At 51.9% G+C, this 24,536-nt stretch overlaps 12 protein-coding genes across 12 annotated transcripts; 5 read left to right on the top strand and 7 right to left on the bottom strand.

The window, feature by feature from the left end:
- On the top strand, positions 1–505 carry LAESUDRAFT_795561 (uncharacterized protein; the record flags this gene model as incomplete). Its single annotated transcript, XM_040913965.1, has 1 exon — positions 1–505. The coding sequence occupies one exon, from the start codon at positions 1–3 to the stop codon at positions 289–291; it is 291 nt and encodes a 96-aa protein (XP_040759495.1). The 3' UTR covers positions 292–505.
- An 829-nt stretch (positions 506–1,334) lies between these two features.
- On the top strand, positions 1,335–2,397 carry LAESUDRAFT_739045 (replication protein A subunit RPA32; the record flags this gene model as incomplete). The annotated part of the gene is made up of 6 exons (XM_040910968.1): positions 1,335–1,391; positions 1,442–1,552; positions 1,605–1,750; positions 1,800–1,956; positions 2,005–2,255; positions 2,316–2,397. 6 exons carry the CDS (start codon positions 1,335–1,337, stop codon positions 2,395–2,397), a joined length of 804 nt encoding a protein of 267 aa, XP_040759494.1.
- A 1,092-nt stretch (positions 2,398–3,489) lies between these two features.
- Positions 3,490–7,213, top strand: LAESUDRAFT_730924 (ARM repeat-containing protein). The gene is made up of 9 exons (XM_040909929.1): positions 3,490–3,690; positions 3,751–4,080; positions 4,285–5,182; positions 5,232–5,305; positions 5,354–5,464; positions 5,523–5,834; positions 5,898–6,378; positions 6,443–6,717; positions 6,770–7,213. Exons 1-9 carry the CDS (start codon positions 3,586–3,588, stop codon positions 6,947–6,949), a joined length of 2,766 nt encoding a protein of 921 aa, XP_040759493.1. The 5' UTR covers positions 3,490–3,585; the 3' UTR covers positions 6,950–7,213.
- A 220-nt stretch (positions 7,214–7,433) lies between these two features.
- Positions 7,434–7,968, bottom strand: LAESUDRAFT_663309 (uncharacterized protein; the record flags this gene model as incomplete). The annotated part of the gene is made up of 3 exons (XM_040905054.1): positions 7,434–7,650; positions 7,712–7,757; positions 7,818–7,968. Coding segments are annotated over 3 exons (414 nt in total), but the record flags the coding sequence as incomplete, so codon positions are not given.
- Positions 7,969–8,495: 527 nt separating this feature from the next.
- On the bottom strand, positions 8,496–10,007 carry LAESUDRAFT_730922 (uncharacterized protein). Its single transcript, XM_040909928.1, is given in 9 exon segments — positions 8,496–8,618; positions 8,677–8,826; positions 8,884–8,937; positions 9,021–9,082; positions 9,136–9,220; positions 9,298–9,346; positions 9,405–9,745; positions 9,778–9,929; positions 9,941–10,007. The coding sequence occupies 8 exon segments, from the start codon at positions 9,893–9,895 to the stop codon at positions 8,590–8,592; spliced, it is 888 nt and encodes a 295-aa protein (XP_040759491.1). The 5' UTR covers positions 9,896–9,929; positions 9,941–10,007; the 3' UTR covers positions 8,496–8,589.
- Positions 10,008–10,646: 639 nt separating this feature from the next.
- Positions 10,647–11,006, top strand: LAESUDRAFT_763488 (uncharacterized protein; the record flags this gene model as incomplete). Its single annotated transcript, XM_040913269.1, has 2 exons — positions 10,647–10,694; positions 10,749–11,006. 2 exons carry the CDS (start codon positions 10,647–10,649, stop codon positions 11,004–11,006), a joined length of 306 nt encoding a protein of 101 aa, XP_040759490.1.
- Positions 11,007–11,402: 396 nt separating this feature from the next.
- On the bottom strand, positions 11,403–11,771 carry LAESUDRAFT_663293 (uncharacterized protein; the record flags this gene model as incomplete). Its single annotated transcript, XM_040905051.1, has 1 exon — positions 11,403–11,771. The coding sequence occupies one exon, from the start codon at positions 11,769–11,771 to the stop codon at positions 11,403–11,405; it is 369 nt and encodes a 122-aa protein (XP_040759489.1).
- A 1,105-nt stretch (positions 11,772–12,876) lies between these two features.
- Positions 12,877–13,233, bottom strand: LAESUDRAFT_628360 (uncharacterized protein; the record flags this gene model as incomplete). The annotated part of the gene is made up of 3 exons (XM_040903361.1): positions 12,877–12,969; positions 13,025–13,090; positions 13,168–13,233. Coding segments are annotated over 3 exons (225 nt in total), but the record flags the coding sequence as incomplete, so codon positions are not given.
- A 398-nt stretch (positions 13,234–13,631) lies between these two features.
- Positions 13,632–17,481, top strand: LAESUDRAFT_717322 (uncharacterized protein; the record flags this gene model as incomplete). The annotated part of the gene is given in 19 exon segments (XM_040907323.1): positions 13,632–13,763; positions 13,826–13,965; positions 14,126–14,155; positions 14,181–14,190; positions 14,218–14,255; positions 14,275–14,330; positions 14,549–14,597; positions 14,652–14,823; positions 14,866–14,927; positions 15,043–15,120; positions 15,673–15,785; positions 15,848–15,937; positions 16,012–16,259; positions 16,325–16,451; positions 16,514–16,891; positions 16,942–17,024; positions 17,081–17,162; positions 17,346–17,395; positions 17,425–17,481. The coding sequence occupies 19 exon segments, from the start codon at positions 13,632–13,634 to the stop codon at positions 17,479–17,481; spliced, it is 1,995 nt and encodes a 664-aa protein (XP_040759487.1).
- A 1,314-nt stretch (positions 17,482–18,795) lies between these two features.
- On the bottom strand, positions 18,796–19,590 carry LAESUDRAFT_663320 (Phosphoenolpyruvate/pyruvate domain-containing protein; the record flags this gene model as incomplete). The annotated part of the gene is made up of 5 exons (XM_040905055.1): positions 18,796–18,897; positions 18,951–19,011; positions 19,074–19,206; positions 19,264–19,480; positions 19,540–19,590. Coding segments are annotated over 5 exons (564 nt in total), but the record flags the coding sequence as incomplete, so codon positions are not given.
- A 1,773-nt stretch (positions 19,591–21,363) lies between these two features.
- On the bottom strand, positions 21,364–22,775 carry LAESUDRAFT_763484 (zincin; the record flags this gene model as incomplete). Its single annotated transcript, XM_040913268.1, has 6 exons — positions 21,364–21,460; positions 21,523–21,570; positions 21,625–21,853; positions 21,921–21,995; positions 22,064–22,335; positions 22,441–22,775. 6 exons carry the CDS (start codon positions 22,773–22,775, stop codon positions 21,364–21,366), a joined length of 1,056 nt encoding a protein of 351 aa, XP_040759485.1.
- Positions 22,776–23,764: 989 nt separating this feature from the next.
- LAESUDRAFT_763483 (uncharacterized protein) lies at positions 23,765–24,255 on the bottom strand (the record flags this gene model as incomplete). The annotated part of the gene is made up of 3 exons (XM_040913267.1): positions 23,765–23,995; positions 24,059–24,098; positions 24,146–24,255. 3 exons carry the CDS (start codon positions 24,253–24,255, stop codon positions 23,765–23,767), a joined length of 381 nt encoding a protein of 126 aa, XP_040759484.1.
- Positions 24,256–24,536: the final 281 nt, after the last annotated feature.

Below are 24,536 nucleotides of genomic sequence, written 5' to 3'. Positions count from 1 at the left end.
ATGCGGCAGATGTATACCGAGTTCGTCAAGCAGACGAAGGAGTCGCTGGGCGCGCTGCGGTCGCAGACGCATAACGTGCGGCAGCTCGCGACGCAGAAGGTCGGCGGGGCGTCTATCAATGACAGGAAAGCGACAGTGGACTTGCAGAGCCCAAACGGGCAGACGAAGACGGAGGAGCTGCAGGACATAGTAGAGAGTATCAAGGGCGATGTGACCAAGCGGAACGTGTCGCCGAAGCCGCATGTGCTGAAAAATGTCAAACGGACGTGGAGGCGGTCGCACTGGAGGTAGATAGCCTATAGAAGCACATTCAGACGGTGAAGCCGATATGGGAGAAGATGTGGGAGGAAAGGCTGCAGAACATCATCGAGGAACAACAGTTCCTGCAGCACCAGGAGGAGTTCCTTGAGCGACCTGCCGAAGGATCAGAAGGCAGTGGTGGAGGTGTACGGGCACGTGGAGAAGGTGATCTCCCTCTGGGGCTCGGCGGCGGCGTGCGCGAGCCCGAGCAAGAGCTCCAAGCCCCCGCCGATGAACGAGGGCCACACGGGGCTGAGCATGGTGATGTTGGAGATCCGGGGGAGCGGCGGATGTCGATGAAGGCTATCGTTGCGAACGAGAAGATACGCGAGAAGGAGCTCGCGAGCTGGTCGGACGAGTTTCAGCCGAAGCTCGGATTCTTCCATTTCACAACCCCGATCGCCTGCACACACGGGTACATACAAACGGCTACACGTCAATCACGCACAGATAAAATACATTCAGCATATGCGAGGCACGCACCACCTCGCGTCCACCCCTTGGACGTGTCGCGAGCGGGCCAGACCTCGCCGTGCCCGGCCGCTCGAACGCGTTGATGATGTGGCGGGCTCTTGGACAGGTGGACTTCATGGGTCATGAGACCGCGCTGGCAGAATCGAAGGCGTCGTGCTCAGCAGCGTCCGGCGCGTGGTGCTGGCTAGAGCCTGAGGCCTGAGGAGCCGTCGTCTGACATGTGTGTTGGTGATGGGTGAGTGCCAGCTTCGGAGCCAGGGACGGGGCGACGAGAGGAGGAGAAAGGAGGCGAGAGGACACGTCCAAGGACCCGAGACGGAGATGCGTCGGTTGGTGGCGTGGAAACAGACATGTGGGAGGTAGCGCTCATTGTATCACTGAGCGCTTAGATTCACGCTTAGATTCATCGATCGATGGCTTACGGGCTCGGCGAAGGCAGCAACCATCACACTCGCTGGCAGCCATGAGCCAATGTAAGCAGCATGCAACAGCTTGCATGGGCCTCTCTGACTTCTTAGGGCATAGACAGCGAGTACGGCAGCAACAAGGGAGGCGGATACATGGCAGGGAGTTCACCGTTTGGTAGCGCTAGTGGCACCCCAGGCGACTCTTTCAAAGTGAGTACTTGTGAGTTTTGAACACATGCCAGCTGAGTATGAGGATATAGCGAGGAGCCGCTATGCACACTTTACGGCCTGTCCTCATCCGACAACTCCTGATGGCAACGCAGCCACAGTCAGAAGGCCCATGGATGATAAACGATCATGAGGTTGGGCAGGTGAGTGAACAGATTGGATCCATGTACTTTTCTACATCTGCTTTTTTCCCAGGTCTCGGTTGTCGGATGTGTAGTGAGCATCAAACGCCAGGCGATGACTTGCATCTATTGGCTAGATGACGGCACCGAGAGGATAGAAGCGTGGCACTGGCTTGACGGCACGAATGAAGACGATACAGAGCGATGGGGAGGCGTAAAGTAAGTCCATCTCGCCAACATGTCTACCAGGTCTTATCACTGCGCACAGAGAGGCCATGTACGTATATGTCATGGGCAGCCTGAAGTCGTTTGGCAACAAGCGCTACATCAACGCAAATCACATTCGAAAAGTGACTGACACTCATGAAGTTTTATCTCATGTCTCTGCTGCAATGGTGGTGACCCTTATGCTGGAGAGAGGGCCGGTATGTATATAAGGTATCACCTGATGGCAAGTGCTAATGTAGTCGCAGCCTCTGAGGCCAAGCGAGGCCGGAAGTATTCACACAACGAACGGCGGTGTCACGAACCAGCTTGTGGGTTCCTCAGTGTATGTGCCACAAGCGCAAGGTGGTTTGTCAAGAGAAGAATACGCACGCCTCTCACCAGTGCAACGTAAGATTGTGGAGTTCATGGTGGTCCAGCCGCCCAAGGAAGAGGGCATCAATGTTGGGGCTATAGCAAAAGCTCTGAGTGGCGACGTCAAAGACGCAGCTGTCATAAGGTGGGTGGCTTGTAAGATGTCAGTTGCTTTTGCTGGTTACTGACGACCTTTTGTTTGCAGCGAGGCGTTGGACAAACTGATGGATGAAGGGTTGGTCTACACCACAATTGACGAGTGTCACTTCAGTCTGGCGAATGTATGATCTTGGCCGTGCCTGTTGTGTCCATGATTCGATTCCGTATTGCATGTACATTAGCGCGTTGTTACAAAGTCTGGCTTGACAATGGGTGGACCGATGAACCGGTGCATGCACCCACACCAGTCAATTGTAAGTGCGCGTGCGACAACTTTAATTAAGCCGGGATTTCGATGGACATTTCCAAACGGTCGCTCTCCTTCGCTGTTCCCCAACGATTCTGTACCATCTCTGAGCGTCAGTGCACAACAAAGAAAGCCTCCTTCCTACTTGACTGATCGGACCAGACATTCTTCTCAGGTCTGCTTCATCAGCATCGCAGCGGTCAGCGGCCAGCAGAATGCGTTCTCGTTACCAGTCCTCCCACCCGTGCCATGTCCGCGCGAAATCACAAAAACATTCATGGTACCTATTTTAACCCTATGCACTCACTCTCAGCCGGATTCCAGAATCACCTCTCAACCAATGCTCAGTTCCCTTCGTCTAAGAGCATCGTCGGCATCGCGCGATGACTTATACTCGGTCAGTCTTTCGACAATGCCGCGGTCATAGTAAACTTGCTGGGCTCCAGAGTCCAATCTCCTGTCTGAATGTTCCGTACGACACAGCAGCCAGTTTACGGGCCCGCAAGTAATTTCAAGTTCGACGCCCGTAAGCTATTCCTCACACTATGCCGTCGCCGTTGGCTGTGCTAACACTGCATGCCTTGGGTATTACTATGCGAAGTTGTTGCCACCCGTCACCGATCCTGGGTTCGGGTCATCTGCAGCTGGGCATTCCCAACAGCGCACGCAAGATCTTCGCCGTCATTGCCGCGGACGTAAATAAGGCCCTTCTCGTGTGAACGTGCGTTTCTTGTATTCTGCTGCCCCAGCTCTGTCTGCACATGTTATTGTGCACAAGTTTTCACAATCACCTCAAATATTTATTGCTGTCGTCGGCGCCGAGGGATGCAGTGTCATACAGAAAGGTCTGAAAGTATATAAACTGTCTGAATTTACTACTACGTCCAGCTTTTCTGCTGGCCCCACAGTGGAAAGGTTGATGGGAATTACCGAAATGAATTAAGTTACATCAGCCAAGCTGGTTTGTCGCAAACAAACAGCAAGCCCGACACCATCCAGCGGAACTTGTCTCCACTTTTACGCGTCCATTGACTTGCTCTACGTTGTACACGCGTCTTGATCATCCATCATGTCCTCCTGGGTCCCTCAGCAAGATGGACTGCAGGAAATTTTGCAAACAATCCACGACTCAACAGATACCCAGAACACCCAGGTCCAGCATACTATTACTCATGTACGTCGTCTCGTAATATCGGCTACCGCGTCTCATGCTCATCAATCTACTATTACAAAGAAATTGAACAGTTTCACGCGTGTTCCTGATTATATTGGCTATCTCGCCTATATCCTCGCGTGCATGCCGCAGGAGGAGGACTGTATCCGTACAATCGCTGGATATCTCCTCAAGAACAATGCCCGTCTCATTCTCAATTCATCACCGGACGTAGTGTCGTTCGTGAAGGCCTCAGTCTTGCAGGCTTTCAATGATCCTTCGGTTATGATCCGTAATGCAGCTGGGCAGGATATCGTCGCATTCCTTGGTATCTTGGAGCCTAAGAACTGGCCGGAGTGTCTGCAACAGCTGGTTCATTACTTGGATTCGACGGATCTCGATCAACAAGAGGTAAGCATCTTTACACCTTCCTCTCAGGCGCACGGGTGGAACGGAAGGAGGTTTGCATTTGAAAGTTGCTTTTCACTGCGCATCATGCTCCTGAGGGTCTAGATGTGGTGGCGACTACCGGGTCGCCTGAATCTTATATGCGTTCTCTGGAAATTTGTGCATTCTCGATCGCTAGCGATATGATCTCACACGATTTGACTTTAGGCGGCATTTAACGTGCTCGAGAAGGCATGCGAAGACTATCCTCGGAAGTTGGACGTCGAGATCAGCGGCACATGGCCCCTCGAATTCATGATTCCGAAAATCCTCATGCTCTCGGAGCATCCTAATCCAAAAATGCGTTTACATGCTGTCGCTTGTCTGTCCTACTTTGTCCCCATCGGCTGTCAATCACTGTTCGCGCACATAGAAGCCTTCATTGCGGCGCTCTTCAAGCGGGCATCGGACGAAGATCCCTCCATGCGCCGTCATGTCTGCCAGGCGCTCGTCCTGCTCCTTGCGTCCCGACCCGAGAAACTCATGCCGGAATTGAACAATATTGCAGAATACATGCTATACTCCACCAAGGACAAGAACGAAAATGTTGCTCTCGAGGCCTGCGAGTTCTGGTTAACCTTTGCCGAGGATCCCGACCTCGCATCATACCTTCACCCACTTCTTGGAAAGGTTGCACCGGTCTTGCTCGATTGCATGGTATACGGCGAGGACGACCTGGTGTGGCTCGAGGCCGACGCAGAGGACGCGTCGGTTCCAGATAAGGAAAGCGACATCAAACCGCGACACTATGGAGGTAAATCGCACGGCTACGAGCACGAGTCGAACGGCGCAGATGCTTCCTCCAAGCCACGTATTGGAGCTTATGGCGAGGAGCTAGAAGATGACGATGACGAACTCAACGAGCTCGACGACGAGGAGGACTTCGACGAGATGTCGACTGAATGGAACCTGAGAAAATGTGCGGCTGCGGCGTTGGACCTATTGGCAGTTCGATTTGGCGCCGATCTGCTCAATGTCCTGTTGGAGCCCCTCAAAAACAAGTTGTGGAATGAAGATTGGCTGCAGCGAGAGATCGGTATCCTGGCTCTGGGTGCGATGGCCGAAGGTGAGCATCAGTGTTCGACGGTATACAGGGTGCTGACCATGCTGCCTAGGTTGTATCGATGCAATCGAACCTCATTTATTGACGCTGGTCCCGTACCTCAACAACACGCTGAACGATCCCAAGGTACGTCAACGTGACGTTCACTATGCGCTTTGCTGACTTCGTTTAAAGCCTCTTGTGCGGTCGATCACGTGTTGGACGTTGGGTCGGTATGCTAGCTGGTGTACTCAGCCCGTATCAGAAGAGCATAGGAACCTGTTCTTCGTTCCAACGTTGCAAGGGGTGAGCGTCGGATTCGTGGCCACTTCTCGTTGATAGTTGACTATAGACTGCCTTGCAGCTTTTGCGTATGGTCCTCGATAACAATAAGCGTGTCCAAGAAGCTGGCTGTAGTGCATTCGCCACGTTTGAGGAGGACGCGGGCGTCGAGCTTGTACCGTTCCTTGAGCCGGTCCTGCGTAACCTCGTCTTCGCGTTCGACAAGTACCAGCACAAGAACATGCTCATTTTATATGATGCTGTCGGTACTCTCGCTGATGCTGTCGGCCCAGCATTACAAAATCCAACGTTCATAGATATTCTCATGCCACCATTTCTTCAGCGGTGGAGCAAGCTCAAAGATGATGATGAGGACTTCATTCCCCTTCTGGAGGTACGTGTTACCTGCTGCGCGCACAAACAATTCTGCCAAAATTTATTCTTCTGTGCTGTATAGTGTCTCGCATCCGTGATCATAGCCATGGGTCCTGCTTGCTTTCCTTACGCGACATCTATCTACGAGCGCTGCGCCGCTATCGTCCACAGTTCCCTGCTTCAATACCAAGCGTACCAGCAGAACCCGGACATGGACGAGCCAGACAGGTCGTTCCTGGTCGTCGCGCTTGAGCTGTTGTCCGGTTTGACGCAGGGCCTCGGCATGGCTCTGGAGCCGTTGATCACACGTAGCCAGCCGAACCTTCTCTCGTTGCTCACGTTCTGCTTGAAGCATCCACAAACGCCTGTTCGGCAATTCGCTTATGCGCTCGTCGGCAATATGGCCATGAACTGCTTCCCGCTTCTGCGTCTGCGTCCGCATATGCCGGCGATTATGCAAGAGCTCATTGAGCAGCTGGGTCCCGAACCGAAGGTCGAGTTCATCGGGACGTGCAACAACGCAGCTTGGTCAGTCGGAGAAGTGGCTCTTCGCTATGGGCGGGGTGCGTGGAGGTTTCTCCGTGAACGATGAAAGTATCACTCACGCCGACGGTGTATGCTCGGCAGATGATCCCGAATTTAGGCAATGGGTCAACCCGTTGATATCACGTCTGGTGCCGATTCTCCTTCACGCTAAAGCACCTCGCAGTCTGCACGAGAACATTGCAGTGTCAATAGGGCGGATCGGACACATGCATCCGACAATGGTCGCCCCGTTGCTGCCCGAGTTTGCCCAGGCTTGGTGCCAGGCAATGTATGAGATTCGCGATAATGAAGAGAAGGACTCTGCATTCCGCGGTTTGTGCACGCTTGTGAAGGCAAACCCCACTGGTATAATGAAGGTAAGAGGGTGTGATCATGGTATGAATGAATAGTTTTAACGTGACCTCACAGAGCCTCCTTTGGTTCTGTAACGCGATCGTTCGATGGAACCAACCCTCTCCCGAGCTCAATGCGATGTTCCAAGAGATTCTGACAACATTCAAGAACCATGATGTTACTGGGTGGTCGGCCCAGGTAGCGACCTTCCCGCCTGCCATACAGGAGCGCTTAGCACAACGATACGGTGTTTAGAACACAGATATTACATTTTTTTACAATTTCGCACAAAGATGATTATATATAGTACCTTCAGCCTTCCGTTGCTTCGCATTTGCCGCCTCATCACCGCGTGTCCGTCGTGTCCATCACTCGCATCTGGATCTTTTCGTAGTGTAGCCATTCTCGTCTCTCGTTTCATTTTGTTCGTGTTGCTGCTGTATGTCATCGACACCAATGCATCGAGATTCCGTTTATTGTTTCGTGCTGCACTAAATGTCAAGAAAATCCTTCCATGTGAGATGCAATTGAACCATTATACGACCTATTCTACGACATGACATTACTATATAGTCAATCACGATACCCAAGCAATATGATATATCTACTCAACGGAGTGATTCTATAGGATCCCGCAAATGCCGCGACAAAGGGAAAGGAACTACACGCCTAGGACACTATGATATAGTAGCACAGTGCGGCCCACCGTTGAACCAAGTCATGCAAGCCGAGGTCTTGCTCAATCTGCGAGAAGCATGAGACCTGCGTCCAAGACGACAGAGATATGTCGGGCATGGTAACCCACCTGCTGTTTCAGATTGGCATCTTCGCAGCCAGCTGACGAACTGAACACTTCGTCCATCTCCTCGAGAGAAATGTTGGCTGCCTCTCGCACAGCGTAGGTTGACCAGATATAGCCAAAAAAGCACGCAATGGTGAACACGAGGAATGTGCCCCTTAATACGAGTAGTCAGTTGAGCAATAGCTCGAATAGCATTGAGGTTGCAAAACACTGACGAAGGTGTGATCTCTGTGATCTCTGGTGTGAGTAGGCCGATGAGAACTATTCAAATGTGAGGGCTACTTTCGTCGAAGCTCAACAAGGTCGTATGCCATGACTCACAGTTGTTGAACCAGTTCGACGCCGTCGAAAGTGACACGCCCTTGCTACGAACCGATAGTGGGAATACTTCCGTAGGAAGCACCCACCCTATCGGACCATAGCTCATACCATAGGCCGCGCTGAATAGGTAAACACACCTGGAGAGAAACAAGATGGGACAAAGAGGGTATGACTACGACTACGCTTACATACCCGACGCATATCCATGCAGCAAACGTATGCGACTCCCATGCGCCTTCGTACTGCCGAACCTGTGAATGATTCATCAGCGGTGCGTGACCATGGAGTCACACGTGAAATCACACCAGGATAGCGATGCAGAAGTGCGACAACGCCATGATTGCACTGCCTCCTATTCGTCCAACTCGTCAGCACCAAGCCCAGGAATGATCGCCGAGGTCATCCATCACGGACCTCTCAACAGCGGCCTGCGTCCTAAATGGTGCGTTAGCACTGTAACAACTCCAATGTCATATTCACTCGCCTACCCGATTGATGATGACGATGACAGGAAGCGCAGCCAGGAACTGCACGATCCCAATGCCGCCCGATACCATCGGTGTCACGCTATCGCCCTGCAACCCGAGCGAACGCATCAATGTCGGACCGCCGTATAGCAGCGCGTTGACTCCGATGCCCCGGACGCGACCTCATGACACCGCATAGAATGATCATGTCTTCAATTGCATTGCTCTATGCCGTAATCGTCTGTCAATTTCCCTCACGATTCTCTAACCCAAAGTGACATTTCCAGGGCCTTAATTCTTCGACTTCAAGAACGGCTTGGATACTTTATATTCTCTGCAATGCAGATGAAACTATGAGCATCTGGCGGATCAAATACATCGATCATACCCACCAGTCTCCAAGACAGGTATGATGTTTGGATCCACGGGCTCTCCTCCGAGACCACCAAGCACAAACACCCGCGAGCCCACGGAGGCCATAGCATGCCCAGAACGAGGGCTCGGTGCCGAACCTATTTTCTGAAACATATACCATCGCTGGTCTAAGAGATTGCGATAGACATTCAGCTGACATTAGGTGGTCATGAAAATGCTCTCACTGGATATCTTGAAAGCGCCAAGGTCGCCCAAATCCTTTCCATCCAATCCCCTACCTCCAAATCGTCAACTAGCGACGCAACGTGGCCCTCTCGTGGCGAAGGAACGTAACCGATATATATCAACTCGGACTATGTACTCATCATCGTGTCAAACATCCATGTGTCATTGTAGTGATACTCGCAGTCTGTACCGCCGAAACTACAAGTGGTTCAGTCAGCTATGAGACACGATTAACTCAAGCGGGGACGCACAGGACAATCTTGTTCTCGTAAGTTACACAAATATGGCCGGTCTGCTGCGCTGGCCTCGGCGAGCCTTCCGCGGGCTCGACCAGTTCTCATGTTGCTTTTGTTCGTACTGCAACCACGTTAGTTACGTATGACATCACAAGAAGTGTGATGTGGTTGGCTTACGAGTATTCAAGTCAAAAGCCCACAGATCATTCAAGTTACTCGCCGTCGACTTCAAACATGTAGAATTTCGGACCGACCATCGTGACTGCATGCCCGTAACGACCTACTGGCGCCGGGCCATAGACAGCTACACGTGTCCACTCTTGCGAAACTGTAATCAACGTTTTGGTAAGTGCAGTCTTGGGCAGATAAGCAGCATGGCACATACCAAGGTTCAACAGGTACAGTCTCTCATCTTGCTCGTCCCCCGAGCTTGCCCCGCTATTCTTTGTGTTACCACCCCAGACGATAAGCACATACCCGATCAATGCACTCGCATGTCCCACCCTAGGCGAGGGAATCTCTCCCGCCGTCTGCAAAAGCGTTGCCGACAAGTCTCGCGTTGACAGCAGATAGAGCTCATTGCGCACGGTATCGTGCACAAGACCGCCGAATTGATAAAGCTCGCCTCGGCAGTGGCCGTCGTCGGCATTGCATGACCATATCTAGCGAAAGGCGAAGGCGACGGTGTGTTGGGAGGGGCGACACCGAGCGTCGGGATCGTGAGGGGAGGCGTGAGCGTGAGCCGCTGTTGAGACCATAGATACGCTGATTGCATTTTGTTGGATACTCTGTAGCTGTGCAGGTAGAAAGATCGGGGTAAAAGATGAAGGGAGAAAACAAAGATGGGCTGAAAAGGTTTGCCTATGCGCCGGTCACCACGGACATTATCTTCGACAGATCCCTGCTCCATTCGCATTCCGGAATCCACTGGTAGATGCCCCCAATGCAGCCCGTCATCACGAATATGTGCATCTGTTGTGCAGTTCGATGCCATCGTCCATCAATCGAGAGGTCGTGGTTGATGTAGAGCGCGAGGGCCGCGCTTGATCATCCTCTCAAGTGCACGAGAGACAACTTTGTTGAAGTTGTCGAGGGTACAGTCGCTGGGCGACCATGTCTGCGGTTGGGCTCCAAGACGAGTTCGTCGAAAAGAGATACATAGTTATGGCAGAACGCGCCCCTTCGGAGGAGAGTCAATGCGGAACGCGTGACATCACGGAGACGGTGTGACGCTGGTGGACGATGGGTATGTCGACGAGCCGCAACGCTGATCATGGTTGCAGAATGGAGTGGTGGCGTCTATAGTCGCTAGCTAGCCTTTCAAGATCTCGCGTGGATAATGCGGCAAGCCACCCCATTTGCCCATATTTATGGAGAATCATCACGATGACCACTCCTCCGCCATGTGTGACGGATGTCGTTTTGCGTTTCAGGGTATACCGAGAGGCGCGCGCTTCTGTCAGAGAACGTAAAGCGCATTCAATGCGTTCAACCGCTACGTTTTACACGACCGTCCCGCGACAATTATGTCGACGCTTGAAGGCGGCCTCGCGTTCGCCTTTGGCCTTGGCTTCGTAAGTTTAGAGCCCCTCCTGGACGTTTCGTATGCTGATGACTGGATCTGACAGGTCGCATACCTGATGTTCAAGAGATACGAACCGAACGACCTCCTCTCGCTCATTGTGCTACTTGGTCTCCTCCCGGCCATGCCTGCAGTGCTCCGCCCTGCCCTGCAATCGACCACCCACTCTGTGTTATTCTCGTACGCCGTCCATCTCTCGACATTGCTCGCGTTCCTCGTCGCGTATCGCCTCTCGCCGTGGCATCCGCTTGCAAAGTACCCCGGGCCCCTGGCAAGCTCTCAAAGCTCTGGCTGGTATACGTGACTTCGCATGGAAAGCGTATGGAGCCATCCGCCGCGTCGCGAAGAGCGTGCGATAACCCGTTTGACGCGCGAGCCCGGAGGCAGGGTCGATCGTGTGCGTGACGTAGTGGCCAGAAGGCTTGGTGCTGAGAACACTGTGGACAACATTATACGTGAGATTATGGAAGGAGTCAAAGGAACAGTGCCGTACGATAGAGATGACTGTGGAGGCTGGAGGCAGTGAAGGTGTTCGAGGTAGGGTAGGGGAATAGACTGGTGCCTCTGTGCGTTCTGTGAACGCAACCAACACGCAACCACCTATACTTCCTCCCCATCAATCATGCATATACGGACCTAAATCTCAGCACTCACCGTTCTTCTGAACCACCTCCACCCTCAACACAGCTGCGCGACTCGCCTAGTCCGTCCTCGCGATCCTTTCCTCATCTACATCCGCCACGCACCGCGCGCCCTTCGCGCCGGCGCTCACCCACACACACAGCCTCTGCTTCGGCCCTCCGCCCGCAGCCGAGGCCTCGTGTGCGAGAACGGTGGCCAGACCTTCTCCATTGGCTCGGCACTGGGCACCGGTCTTTGCATCCAGCACGATGGAGCCACCTGGAACAGTGTGCGCGGCGCCTTCGCCGCTTGTTGGGGCACCAGAGACGGTCCATGTGCCGGAAGGCGTGCGAAAGAGCATGTGGATGAAGACGATACCGGAGGAGACGACGGCAATGAGGCGAACGCGGGAAAAAGGATCTGTCAGTGGCGACGCATCAACTGTCATGTACACGTCACTGGAACCATATGACCTTACCGGAGGATGTTGGACAGATGGACCACGTTGGCGACACAACCGGGTCTCGGTCGGAAAATGGGCTGCGACCGTGGAATGAATGTCTGTGCTCCTGCTTAGATGATGGCATATCCCGATATATCGCTCCGGGTCCCCGGAGGTCGACGACGAGCAGAGTAGCCAGAAGAATATTCCACTGCGAGGAAGCCTACATGGTGTTCATCAATATCATGCCTGACGCGACAAGCAATCAACACTAACCAACGTCGGATATCGCACATGCAGTGATCTGTGCCCGACCAGCCTTGATTCCGAGGAATGGCTGAACAGATGTATGCACCAAAGACACGAGCTCGTCATCGGAGGACTCGACCGAACACTCTGCATTCTCGTTATCGAGCCTGAATAGAACCAACGCCCCATTTTTCGTGGTGACGACACATTCGAGTGACTTGGGCGCGAGGTAGATATTGTCGATAGCGGGACTCGTGGGATTTGATGTGATCTGCTTCTCTAGTCCGGATTGTGAAGATGATATCAAGCCGCAGACGAGGTACAGGTGAACAGACGAAGGGAAGCAGAGGCGTGACATCAATGGTCAGTGCAGGGAGATAGCTCGGGAATGATGTTCTGAAGGGGTTGTCCAGAGAACTGACAAGAAGCTGAACACTGAGATCTTGGAAACGGAGGACGAGGTCAGGATCGTGAGTGACGAGGATACGGCGTGGCTGAAATTGAGGACACGGCGGCAAGTTGTAGATTGATGCAGCTTTTCCAAGGTGCACGCAAGACTCACTTACATAAGCTTCATCTCGCCCTCTGTGTCCTCAACCCACGCTCTACCTCCTCTGAGAGGTAATGAATCAGTATCTCGCGAACAGTTCGCCATGAGGCATCGAGTGCACCAACGACCCAGCTATCGCGATATCTGCATCCAATTCCAACAGAATGAGGGAATGTCACTTATCAATGACGAGCATTGACCGTCCCTCCACCGAAATGCAGTCTGCCTTGAGCCGCGGGACGAGTGAGGTTCTCGTCGACTTGTGCAAATAGGCCTGGACCAAAGAAGTACTGCCTTTGCCGCGTTGTCATACATGTCATACACGAGCAAACAGCCCGCCGCGCCGCGGTAGTACGAACGCGTGATGGACCTAAACGACTCAGTGTCGGCCGTGTCCCAGCCGACCTATTCCCGTCACCATCACTGTGGCCGCATCTGCGCGCTGGATGACCATACGCACATTGGAGCTTGACGACCTTATTCTTCTTAGTATTGTAACAAGCTTCGAGCTGAACTCTGCTCCTACCTAGGGGAGCGGATAATTAGGCGGGCGGGTAAACGTGAGATGGTGTGAGGAAGCGGCGAGGAGCAGGGAAGACGCACTGTTGGGTCAGGATTGGCGAGGAATCGTTGATCCGTGAGGCGTATGAGTAAGGAGGATTTGCCAACCAAGATTCGCCTGATGGGGAGCGCTGCTGTGAACAATCATCGAGGCTAGTGTGCTGTTACATAACGCACGTGTAATGATGAACTTCAGGGGTAGTCTGCCACTATGGATAGCCAAAAGTTATTTGGAACTTGCGGCTTAGGGCGCCAAACTCGGTCACCGTCCAATCATATGTCAATGTCTCCTTGATTGCATCCGATCGGCTAGGCTCCGCCAGTACTTACACCGATTAGGACTAGAGCGCGTATCTGGAACATCGATTGAACATGATATAGGTTTCATTGCGGTCATTGCAGTATGTGGCCGCGTGCATCAGTTGCGCAACCATCTGGCGAGAATATTCTGGGCGAGTACTTTCTAGCGACCTTGGCTTCGGGCCCGACTCTCCGGCGAGGTGATCATGAGCACGACTTCCCGAATTGTCCCACTTGTGCTTCATCCGATGTCGTTGTGTCGCCTCCGCGAGTTGAAATACGCAAGCGGTCTCGAGGTTAGGATGTGGAGAAGTCGGAGCACCGAATGCTACGTCTCGGTGTGTCGTTGGCCCGTGAAGGTCGAATAGGTTGGTGACGCAGGCTGATTTAACGACTGTAGATATCGGGGTTTCCGTATGGAGTGATTTCAAGGTGGAAGCTCTCATGTCTCGTCTTCCCCAGTCAAGGACAAAATGCCGACGTGGGCCGGACCAGCGCAGTCGATGCGAGCGAAGGCTTGTCCGCTCCCAATCAAACTCGGTCCGTTGTTTCGAATGATAGTCAGCTATTACTTATAGCAGAAGCATGCATACGATGACAGGCATATATCTGTGAGTCTATTATCTCGGAAGTGCATCCACGTATCAAGCCTACATCGATAACTGGGAATTTTTGCTTACTCAGTTCCGATTGGTCATAGTTCCCGGGAAGGCGATTTGAGCGGCCATCTGTGAGTATCCATATATTTTTGATAGCATTCGTTGTGTAAGTGAGGAGAAGATATCCTACTAGGCGGCAAAGGGTCGTCTTTTCGCCGCTTTGGTTGGCATGTAAGCATTTTTTCCCAAGAATCTGCATCGACTCAAAAGCTGTTGTGGGCGATCTGATATCTCTTGACATCATTTGTGAGTAGGTGTTCTCATTTATTGGCCGTAGCCTTTGATGACGGTACTAGGAAAATTGATTACCAAGTGTTTATAAATTTCAAGCAGGCGGGTCACATTTTACCTGAACAATAACCACCGCAAGAATTTGTAACTGTTCTTCCATAGTTGACCAGTGATGCCGCTGCCGGACTGGCTAGCATCAATCTTGCCTTAGAGAAATATATTCCCTCGAACAGTCCCCGCTGCACACCAGGCTTACGGGATGCTGATCGTTAATGCTGCATGGTCAGTCACGAAGCTATTTAGCTCTGTTTACTTGTGTCAGGCATGCTTTTGAAGGTTGGTCGTTACATACACAAAGAACGCAACGCTTGTCGCACGGTTCATTTACGCCATATTGCTGAATGCAGTGGAGCTGGCGCTCAGTGCCGCCAAATCCCACCGAAGAGGCCAATTTGGTGAACAGATTGCTATTCAACTGTCCTGCTGCTACGGCATCTACGGTACGACTGTTATTCGTATTATCCGCTTATACTCTTACGCATAATATTAGATTGTTGCTTGTCAGGCGGTACACCGCGTGTCAGAGGTTCGCGAAACTGAGGTCGATGCACTGTGAGATTATTCATTCATGTCACTCGTTCTGGGCATCTTACACTCCTTCCTACGTAGTTCTATGAGTACTGAGCATGACTCTATCCTGTTTAATACCAACGGGTCCTGTCACAAGCGGAAGTAGCCAAGTAACCACGCTGGACTCTGCACGAGCCGTCATGGTTAAGATGGCAACCATCGCGAAGAGAACGAGGTTTGTCAGGTACATAATTACAACCGTATACCTCGATATTCATTACTGTTAGCTGCGTGCCATTCACGATAACGAAGGAATGGGATTCCTGACTCGGATATCTTTTCCGTCGGCGATCGCTGACGAAGTATCTGATAGTCATGAACGAGCATGGTGCAGACCAAGTGTGATAACGCAAATTGCATCTCACGCGATCGCCGATAGAATGGAGCTCTGTGTTCACGTGTTCTTTGCAATTGTAATTGGTGTCCATGTCTGAGATCCTTCCGCTCCTGTGGAGAAATAGAAGCTCGCTTCTGATATCAGGACGGCATCTGCACGGAATGCAGGGAATGCATTCTAGCGAAGAGGATGCAGTCATAGTGGCTGGTAACTTCCGGCGCTGCAAGGCTGGACATTTTAGAGTTCATATTTCTCACCGCATGCAATTTGCCTCCCCCCCCTGCAACCAGCGTCTTCTTCCCGACTTGTTCCTCCCTTCGCACCCACATTCACCAGACCTTTAGGAAGCATCATCTTTGCATGCACCAGCTTCCATTAACCACGCCGCAGGTCACCGATACGTCCAATGTACAACATGCAGACGTCATACGCAGCTGATAGCGACCTTGGTGAAGGAATTTCTTCCCCACCAGAAACTCTTGACCGTTCAAGAAACTCTAGAGGTAAGCTGCTCGGATTGGGGCGGATTTGCTCATTCATCCATGCCCATCATTCTTGGGTACAGCGTGTCACAGGTGTCGCGATTTCAAAGCGAAGTGCGAGCCCAACAGTAGCAATAAAGATAAGTGCAAGAAATGTGATGAAGACAGAGCGAGTAAGTTGATTTGCCATTTGACGATTGTCAACGACGCTTGACGCACTAGTCCCTGGCAGAATGTGTTTTTTCAGGTACAATAGGGTTCTCGCATTGTAAACGAGCTTTCGTCCGGTCTCATGAGAAATCAGCCGTGGAACAGAGGCGTGGCCCGCCAAAAGGCTATCTGCATGCTATCGAACGCAGGCTACACCTAGTCGAATGTCTCCTATCAGCCATCGTGACTTCTCAAGACATCCGTGCGAAGGGAGTAGTTGCCGCCCTGATGAAGGATCCTCTTGCCCGAAAGATTCTAACAGAGATCCAAGAAAGCGGGTCACATGTATGTATCATAATTATGCCAATTGCCATGAATGCGGTTGACGCCTGATTTGCCATTTCGCTCAGATTCCAACAGAGAGGCACGAACAAGTGGGAATTGCGAGTCACAATCTAGTATCGCCTGGTCCTTACCCGAGATTCGACGACACCAGAAAGCAGACGCGACAGGAACGCGAGTCATTTGTCTACAAAGGTCATTTGCTCAGGTCAAAAATTGCGACTATTGGCTGATCCGGAGTCTTCAACTTCTTAAAGAACGACTCGTGAAGACGTTGCCCATGGCGGAATGGCACGACAATTTATCAGTGACATTATCAAGCTCGACTTGCCAGCCCATCGAGAACACCAAAACGCCAGCCATCTCCTTGGTGCCCGTGCTCGGAGCTGACCCCCAGCTGACGACCCCGGAGGAATTTGCACTCCTCGAGAATCTGAGTGACACAAGGCAGTGCACATATTTGCTTTCCACCAACGTTTTCCCTGTGGCGTCAGCTCCTGAGCAGACGGCACTGACAGCCTATTCGCTGAAGCGTGTTCATGATATCGATAACAGCAATGATGTCGAGCAGAGTTCTCGAAAAAGACGTAGGATAGTCGTCGACGCTAAGAAGTTAAACACACAAATGGTTCATGGTGAGCGTAGACTGAAGTATCGCCGTAGCATTCTGATGTGAACGTGACAGGTACACGGCCAGATACAGTTGACTTCAAGTCCAGCGAGGATGCGATGAATAATCTATTACTGCACATGAGCGAAGAAAATGCGGTAGGCTTGTAGTATCTACCGTTCGGAGCCTCGAATTCAACGTTTTACGCTTACAGCCGGATCCATTCCTCAAAATACCTCCTTCTGACGACTTCCGACTCGATATGTATCTTGATCAAATGAAAGAACAGTCACCTGGTACGTGTGGAAGGCTTGAATAAGGATGCAGTTCTCTGACACAGGTTTGACAGCCACAGAAGCAACGTCTCAGTTTTAGCTCTCGCGAGTACAATGTGCGATTTGCTATCGAGGATGAGTGAAGCAAGGAAGGTATACGTCTAGTACATACTGTCAGAAGTCTTGCAATACATTGCTCATTAGTCTGGTTCACGCCTTGGCTGTTGTCTGCGAATGGCTTCCTGCTCACACTGGTGTCTGACATGGTACGAATTCACTGCAGGTCGGCATCGACCCAGATCAGTCATCTGCAACTGAGAACTGGCTAATGGATTACTGAGTAAACATCCATCAGGACAAGCGGAAGAAACATTGGAATCATGAAGATTATCACACACGAAGGCGAAGTTGAAGGGTTCGACGTTGGACTCGCCTCGCATCAGCCCTTTCATTTAGCACATGATGGTCCCTGCTGCTCCGCCAATCAATGCGGGCCGTCTTTTGCAGACACTGTAGATGCCCACTCTGGCTCTGTAGGAGTAGGTCTGCCACAACAAAGCCAGCATGCCTTGACCTGCTAAAGTCTCGCGAGTGTGCACAATCGTCAGACAGTACGGAAGTCGGGAGCCGACATGAAACAAGACCATTCGGCCCACAGCATCCGCACAGCCCACTCATCAATAGCATGGCTTATCAATCAAGGATTAAGGCTCAACCCCAAAATCCGGAGTGGCCTTTGCAGGCATTGTTTGATAATTTTGTCTAACGGTCGGCCTATCGTCGGATTCGAGACATTGATGAAATCCTCCTGGTATGTTATGCACAAGTACAATGCAAGACGCAGGCTGGTCCACCAATCGTTACTTTGTCGACCGTACGCTCTCCGCTAGTATCCGCCATCTAGAAAGAATGGGAGGGAGGATGCAGCATGGATGTCACTCTTGCGAGCTTGCGGACATAGAAGAAGGTCCTGAAGAACGATGAGAGGCTTTATAGTGTTGATCAGGCTGCTTCAAAGCGACGAAACACCTCTACGAATGACCATCTTGAGATTTGCGAAGGGCATTAAAACACCATGTTTTGAATTACAACGAAACAATCTGCAATCTGAAAGGAATGCCTTCGACGGTGCTAGGATGTGACTCAATGCACATACCCATGTGGATGCTTCGTCAACACACCGTTGATAAATTGAGTTTCACTGGGAGCGACACGGAAAACCACGAGAGGAGGAAAACGATGGGAGCGACCGAATCATTATCGAAATATGAAAAGTTGACAGCAATTGGCATGGAGGATTGATGAGAAACTCTTTTGCAATATCAGACAATGGAGGAATCGCGGGAGAGACTGAACAGGCCGATGGCATGGAAATGTCCCTTCACGATGACACCTGCGTCGAGGCCGAAAGATGAATGAGCGGTTGAAGTGATGGGGTGTCTTCGTCTTCTTTATTAGGATCTCCGTAAGACGGTGCAGATACGTAAAAGCTATCAATCTCGCTTTTTGCAAGTCACCGGATCTCGTGAGGACGTACTATTCGGTATGAGACTTCCCTGCACCGAGTAAGTACAAAGCACGACCGGCAAGTACGCAGCGAGCAATGGCAATTTCACGTCACGATAGAAGATGCAGAAAATCGCGGAGCAACGAATTAGTATCCGACAGACTTCGAAGGTGCAGTCTGCCCCACTGCTGTTGCAATATTTTGCGCCAAGCCTTGCGTGAGTGCGGAGGCATCTGAGATGACGTTGATCTGTTATTATATAATGGTTAGTCTTGTGGCGTAAGAGGCTACACGACACATACCATGTCAAAGCCTTGCTCGGCGCGTTTAGCTGCATGGGAACCCGTAGTGAAAAACATGGAGCTAAGAACGAAGAAGACGCTTGGATTTGCAAGCCATCCGGAACAGGTCACGATGCCACTGACCATTTCTTGCCTTTGGCATGTGCACTCTCTCGTATCTTCTGGATCGTCGTCTCGAATTCCGGGTGAGGATCCGGAGACGACGATGGGTACACATGCGAGAGCGACAGATCATACGGGCCAATGAGAACACCATCTACAACGAAAAGTAAGTCGCACCGTCAATCATCAACAGGAAGCATGAAGGGCATACCGAGGCCATCTGCAGAAAGAATGTCATCCAAATTCATCATGGCATATCGCGTCTCGGCTTGTACAACAACCAGTATCCCATCATTGGCAGTTGCGAGATATTCTGTGGATGCCATGCCCCACACAGAATCAGTGAAAGTACTTTCGAAGCCGCGAATCCCCTTCGGTGGAAAACGAGCGGCTGCTACAATGGCTTGAGCTTGGGCAGACTTGGACACCTCGTGTCAGAAACGCCATATCAATCAGAGAATATATCGGAGATGAGATCACAGCGCACCATAGGAACCATGGCCCCACGCGAGCCAGCGTCAAAAACATACTTGATCTGCAGCTTTCAGCTGTGAGTGGTGAGGATGTGAGAGGGTCAAGAGGTCTGAGCAGCCTCGGTCTGGCCTGTCCTGACAGTGCAAATAGTACGAGGAAAGAAAGTGAGGTCCGTTCCTCATTCACAGATGCTATAATTCGAGACGTCCGCCAGAAGAAAGTAGACCGACACGGCGATGGATGATGAATTTTTTTATTTTTCGCGCGCACAGGGTCAGAGTATATGAAAGAGCTGATGGGGGCGTCTAATGATTTTGGTGTCGGCGCTTCGGGCGCTTACAACAGTCCAACACTTTTGAGTCATGCACGGACTCAGCTGAACGTCAGTAGCAGATGTGCTTTTAAACGAAATCTCCCGTGTTCTTCACAGATGCCTTCACCTCTCTTCTGTCAGCTGGATCAAACGCCCGAGGTCAACTCGCCACGGGAATCGACGAGGACGCACTTCTCTTTGCTCCGTGTATCTTCGCTGGTCATCCCGACTAGTGCAATCACTCAGATCGCATGCGGCGCCAAACATACGCTTGCACTTCTCTCTACGTCGCAGAATCTCAGGTATGGAGCAGTTGTGATGGACGCAAGGGACGACTTGGAGCCTCACATCTTGCCGACTCGGGTCCGGCTTCTACTTCGTACTTCAGGCCGTTGGACATCGGAATGCACTCGTGCGGGAGAGATCTGTAAAGCTACATCCCATGCTTGATAGCTGCGGGATGGGAAACATCGTACGTGGTACTGTCGTGCGCCGGTCGTGACGTGCTCATCTCGATGGGTGCCGATGATTACGGGAACCTCGGATTGGGGGGAGTGAAAGGGAAGGCTATAGCAAGGAATCCCTTTCATGTTGTCGACCTGCAAAATTTCTTGATACAGAACTTGGCAATGTAGATCGCACGTTTACTATTCGGTCTCTGGCCACTGGTCCACATCTCATTCAAGTCGACTTGGCATTGATGAGATCGGAGAGCCAGACTACCCTGCTCTGTCGCCGGCACTTCATGACTGCGAAACCCTCGCTCGCCACTTCTTTCACTCTGTGACTGTTTCTCGGTTCCAATCGAGAATCCCCGTTTGAAACAGAGATTCGAGGCAGTCGTCGTGGTCTGGCTGAAGAGCTCCTTGAGGAACGCCCCCGAATTCGGCGCGTGGCCCAAGAGTTCCTGCACCGCCGCCATGGCGTCAATGACAGCGTACAAGAGCTTCGAAAGCACCTCACCTTGAGTGAGTCGAGCTCCTCTCTGCCGCCGCCTGGAAGCAGTATGGACTTCCTGTAGCGTGCGCCTCGTACTGGATCGAGAGGATCCTGCTTGAACACTGTCGTGTACATATCAGCGGCAAAGACCAACGAATACGTGTACCTATAGCCGAAGAAAGCGTGTTAGCACCACAGGCACAAGATACATGTTCAGATATCTGTGGAAACACGTGCTCATAGTATCCAGCATCGTAACCGCTTGCGATGTGGTTGAATGAGCCTGGCCTGCAGACCGGAGACCGGAGCTGATCCTAGTAGTCGCCGCGCGCAGGTCGTTCCATAATGCTGTGTAGTCAGTCGGTTCTATCGGAAAGCATCGTGAGACTCACGCCACACAAAGAGCTGCACAAACGTGCGATAGCCCCTCCCTACTCACCCTCGTCAGTATGCACCTTGATGTCGAATTTGGCAAAGAAAAGTTGACGAAAGTAGAATAGGCGACCGTCGACATACCGGTTGCGAGAGACGACTCATGGAGTGCATCAATACATCATGCGACGAATGGGTGGAGACTCGTCGAACTTATCTCTTGATGATCTTGTCGATGAGGTCTCTTGAGAGCGGCTGTTTGGTCTTGTAATGACTTGACATGCGTTCGAGAACCGCTGGCTCGAAGCACCTACTCAAAAATATCAACATGAACGATGTTCTCCTCGTCGCCATCACGAGATGACAGCGTACCAATTCTGGAGCATCTGCGAGGGCGCCTCCACAAAGTCACCTCCCATACTGCGCATTGCCAGTTCGATGGAGAAGTATGAGGTCTGACCGAAGACAACTTACGATGTCCCATGGAACGTAGAGAACCGCGTCCTGCTCAACAGCTCATGGAAGACGTGCCCTATGTCATGGAAAAACGTCACGACGTCATTGTGCGGCATCAGTGCCGGAATCGTCGGTGTGGGCTTTGCTAAGTTTGCGACCATCGCTGCTAGCGAATAGCTCCGCATGCCATCAGGACACATGAATCCTGGAAGCAAGGGCCAAACTGCCAATTGGAAATATTTCGATTCTGTGGATTCGAGCGAGACCAAAACTGTCAGTATATGATCATGCAAGAGTCCAAAGTCGACACGCACCACGAGGGAAGAGGTCCAAGTAACAATACCCGACAAAGCGGGACTCGTCATTCGCATCTTCTCCCATACCGCAAACTGCTGAACATCTGCCCCGGCACACACGTCAGAACCGAGCTTCCACAGATCGTCTATGCAGCACTAACCAGGATGCCACGTCTCGCCGTTGATCTCCACGAACCACACGCCAAGCAGGTTCTGGTAGATCTCGAGGATCGTAGGCACCACCGCACTGACAGGACAGTGCTCCTTGACCATCTCGTCATCCAGCTTGAGCGAGCGCTCGAGTAGCACGCGGTGGTAATACCAGTAGTCCCATGTGTAGAAGTTGCCGTCAGATGGGTAGGTGTTCGCCGCATGTTCTTCCTCCTTGAGCTTCAGGAGCACAACACGCTCCTTTTCTCCGGTGGCAGGTCCGCTAAGAACTGTCGGTGCAGACGGTCAGCATGCGCTTAAGCGCGACTTATGAACACCTGAAAGGAGTCAACGAGATGCACGCGTTGAGCAGGTGATGCGCACGTACGCATGAAAGGTTACAATCAGCAGAAGGCGGCGCTGTAACCCGGTCCTTCGGACCCGATCCTTCGCGATCACATCTTTCGTGAGCTCGAGGAACTGTTCCGCAGAGTGCGTCCAGGACGGCGGTGACTGGGGCGGTGTCAGAGATGCCATAACAGCGTTGGTGGTCAACCAGTAGAGATGCAAACGGTCTAGAAAGCGGCAGCGTGCAGCGCGACTGATATAGCTGATGGCGGCGCTGAGGCGTTCTCGCGACCAGACAATTGCAAGCAGAGTCCCTTGTTTCGGTGAAGAGGCGATGCTGGTGAGCAAGAACGGGATGCGTGGGCGAGCGGACATGTCCGGACGATCATGTTCCAAATATCCACGCGACGGAAATGCTGGCGCCTTACGTAAGCCTGTTATTCGGGATCAACGAATCCAGCAGTAAGCTACAGACAATGAAGGTATAGAAAGATCTACATAAAATAATTACGATAGTCACAAAGTGTTCAGTCCATCGATAATCGCCCGACAAGACGAAAGAGAGCGAAGGAGGGACGTCCGCGTCGTTTGAGCACGAACAGCCGCTAGATGCTTGCAATCTTGTCACATCACCTGTCCCCTTCAGTCACACCCATACCGTTCCTTCGTCTCTACAACCGCATGACTTTCATCCATCAACTTACCTTAGAACACGTCTGGCTACGTGCGCGCGCCCTCGGTTTGCGTCCTGCTCATCCGCGGAACATTCATACAGCTTTCACCAACATTGACGTTCCCTCCACCCGATGGGCACACGTAAATGTTGCTTAGATTACGCATCAGCATCCGTGCGTCTGCACGGTCGGCGGTGGTAACTCTATCGCACGTTTCCGGACCCACCATTGTGACGCCCACGCCGCCAGTTTGCGGTGCCAATGGCGGAAGCTCGGATGCGTCAACTCTTCGCTTCAGGATCGTTGCTCCGTCAGAGACGCCACATGAGATTGATTGTAGGGTGTCACTGTCGAAGCGAACGATGAATAATGCTTGAATGCTTCGATTACTGTAGCAGACGTCCAATGTGAAGAAGGGACCTCTAGCGCCTCACATTGATCATCCTATGGAATTGACGCAAAGAAGACGTCGGAGCGCATATAATGAGCCAATGAACCTGTCAGGTGAGCCGTTATGCTGCTATCAGTTACTCCGACGAGGACGTTCACAAACGTCTTGTCGTCCACAAATAGCCTATCACACTGCATGGCTTGCTTGCACGCCTACACTTCATTGACTGCGAAGGACTACGGCCTGCGACTCGCCAAGGTCTAGTAAACGTAATACATCCACACGAGCAGCATGTCGACTTACAGCGCAAGGCTCGCCGCGGCAGCGACATCCACCATCCTCCTTAAAGTCTCCTCCCACTCCGTAGAGCGTACGTATTCGCGCAGCTCGGCCATTTTCTGGCCAGCGGCGGCGGTCTCAGGTAGCTGCGGTGAGACGAAGACGGAACGGATGAGTGCAGAGCGCTTGGCGCGAGTGGAGTCTGCTTCTTTCATGGAAGGAAGGGTGCGAGCAAAGATGTTCGGCAGGCTCTGCATTGATAGGGAGTCTAGAACGTCCATTTCAACATGTCATGCCATTGTTCAGATTAGCACATTGCGTTTGGTTCTCCAGATTGTATGTCCGAGGCGCTCTCTGTGACGATTTTAGTATCAAAAAGCACTTCTTAGACCAGTACTCACCTTCCGAGGAGGGCCGGATCTCGCAGCTTCTGCTGCTTAGTCGCGTGTGCAGCGGCGGAATCGGAGGGCAGAGCATATGCGTGCACGATACCATGTCTCTGTTGGCACATGTACGCGAATATATGTGCCTCAATGACTCACGGTGCATCTCAGCTTTACACCTATCATAGGTGCGGAGAGTCAGAAGCAAATTTCGTAAAGGGTCGGGTATAGAGCCGTGTCGATCATGCATTTCGCTTTGACACCCTTGCTCTTCTCTGTCAGAGAGCCTACATGGGACGTTCCTCAACGATAAGTGCCACAACGTACCCTTTTCACTCTCGTCAAGAAAGTCCTACAAATGGCAATACGGCCGTGGTGATGGATAGGATAAACGAAGCGTGTACCAGAA

The sequence above is a fragment of the Laetiporus sulphureus genome (genome assembly GCF_001632365.1).
Source record: "Laetiporus sulphureus 93-53 unplaced genomic scaffold LAESUscaffold_56, whole genome shotgun sequence".
NCBI lineage: Eukaryota > Fungi > Basidiomycota > Agaricomycetes > Polyporales > Laetiporaceae > Laetiporus > Laetiporus sulphureus.
This window is presented reverse-complemented; position numbering and strand designations above follow the sequence as displayed.

Excerpts from the sequence above, each read along its gene's own strand:
- LAESUDRAFT_730924 (XM_040909929.1), top strand. The coding sequence starts at position 3,586 with ATGTCCTCCTGGGTCCCTCAGCAAGATGGACTGCAGGAAATTTTGCAA. Across the intron at positions 4,081-4,284 it reads CGGATCTCGATCAACAAGAG|GCGGCATTTAACGTGCTCGA; the intron begins GTAAGCATCTTT and ends ATTTGACTTTAG. Across the intron at positions 5,835-5,897 it reads ACTTCATTCCCCTTCTGGAG|TGTCTCGCATCCGTGATCAT; the intron begins GTACGTGTTACC and ends TGTGCTGTATAG.
- LAESUDRAFT_730922 (XM_040909928.1), bottom strand. The coding sequence starts at position 9,895 with ATGCAATCAGCGTATCTATGGTCTCAACAGCGGCTCACGCTCACGCCT. Across the intron at positions 9,083-9,135 it reads TACGAGAACAAGATTGTCCT|TTTCGGCGGTACAGACTGCG; the intron begins GTGCGTCCCCGC and ends AACCACTTGTAG. Across the intron at positions 8,619-8,676 it reads CATACCTGTCTTGGAGACTG|AGAATATAAAGTATCCAAGC; the intron begins GTGGGTATGATC and ends TCTGCATTGCAG.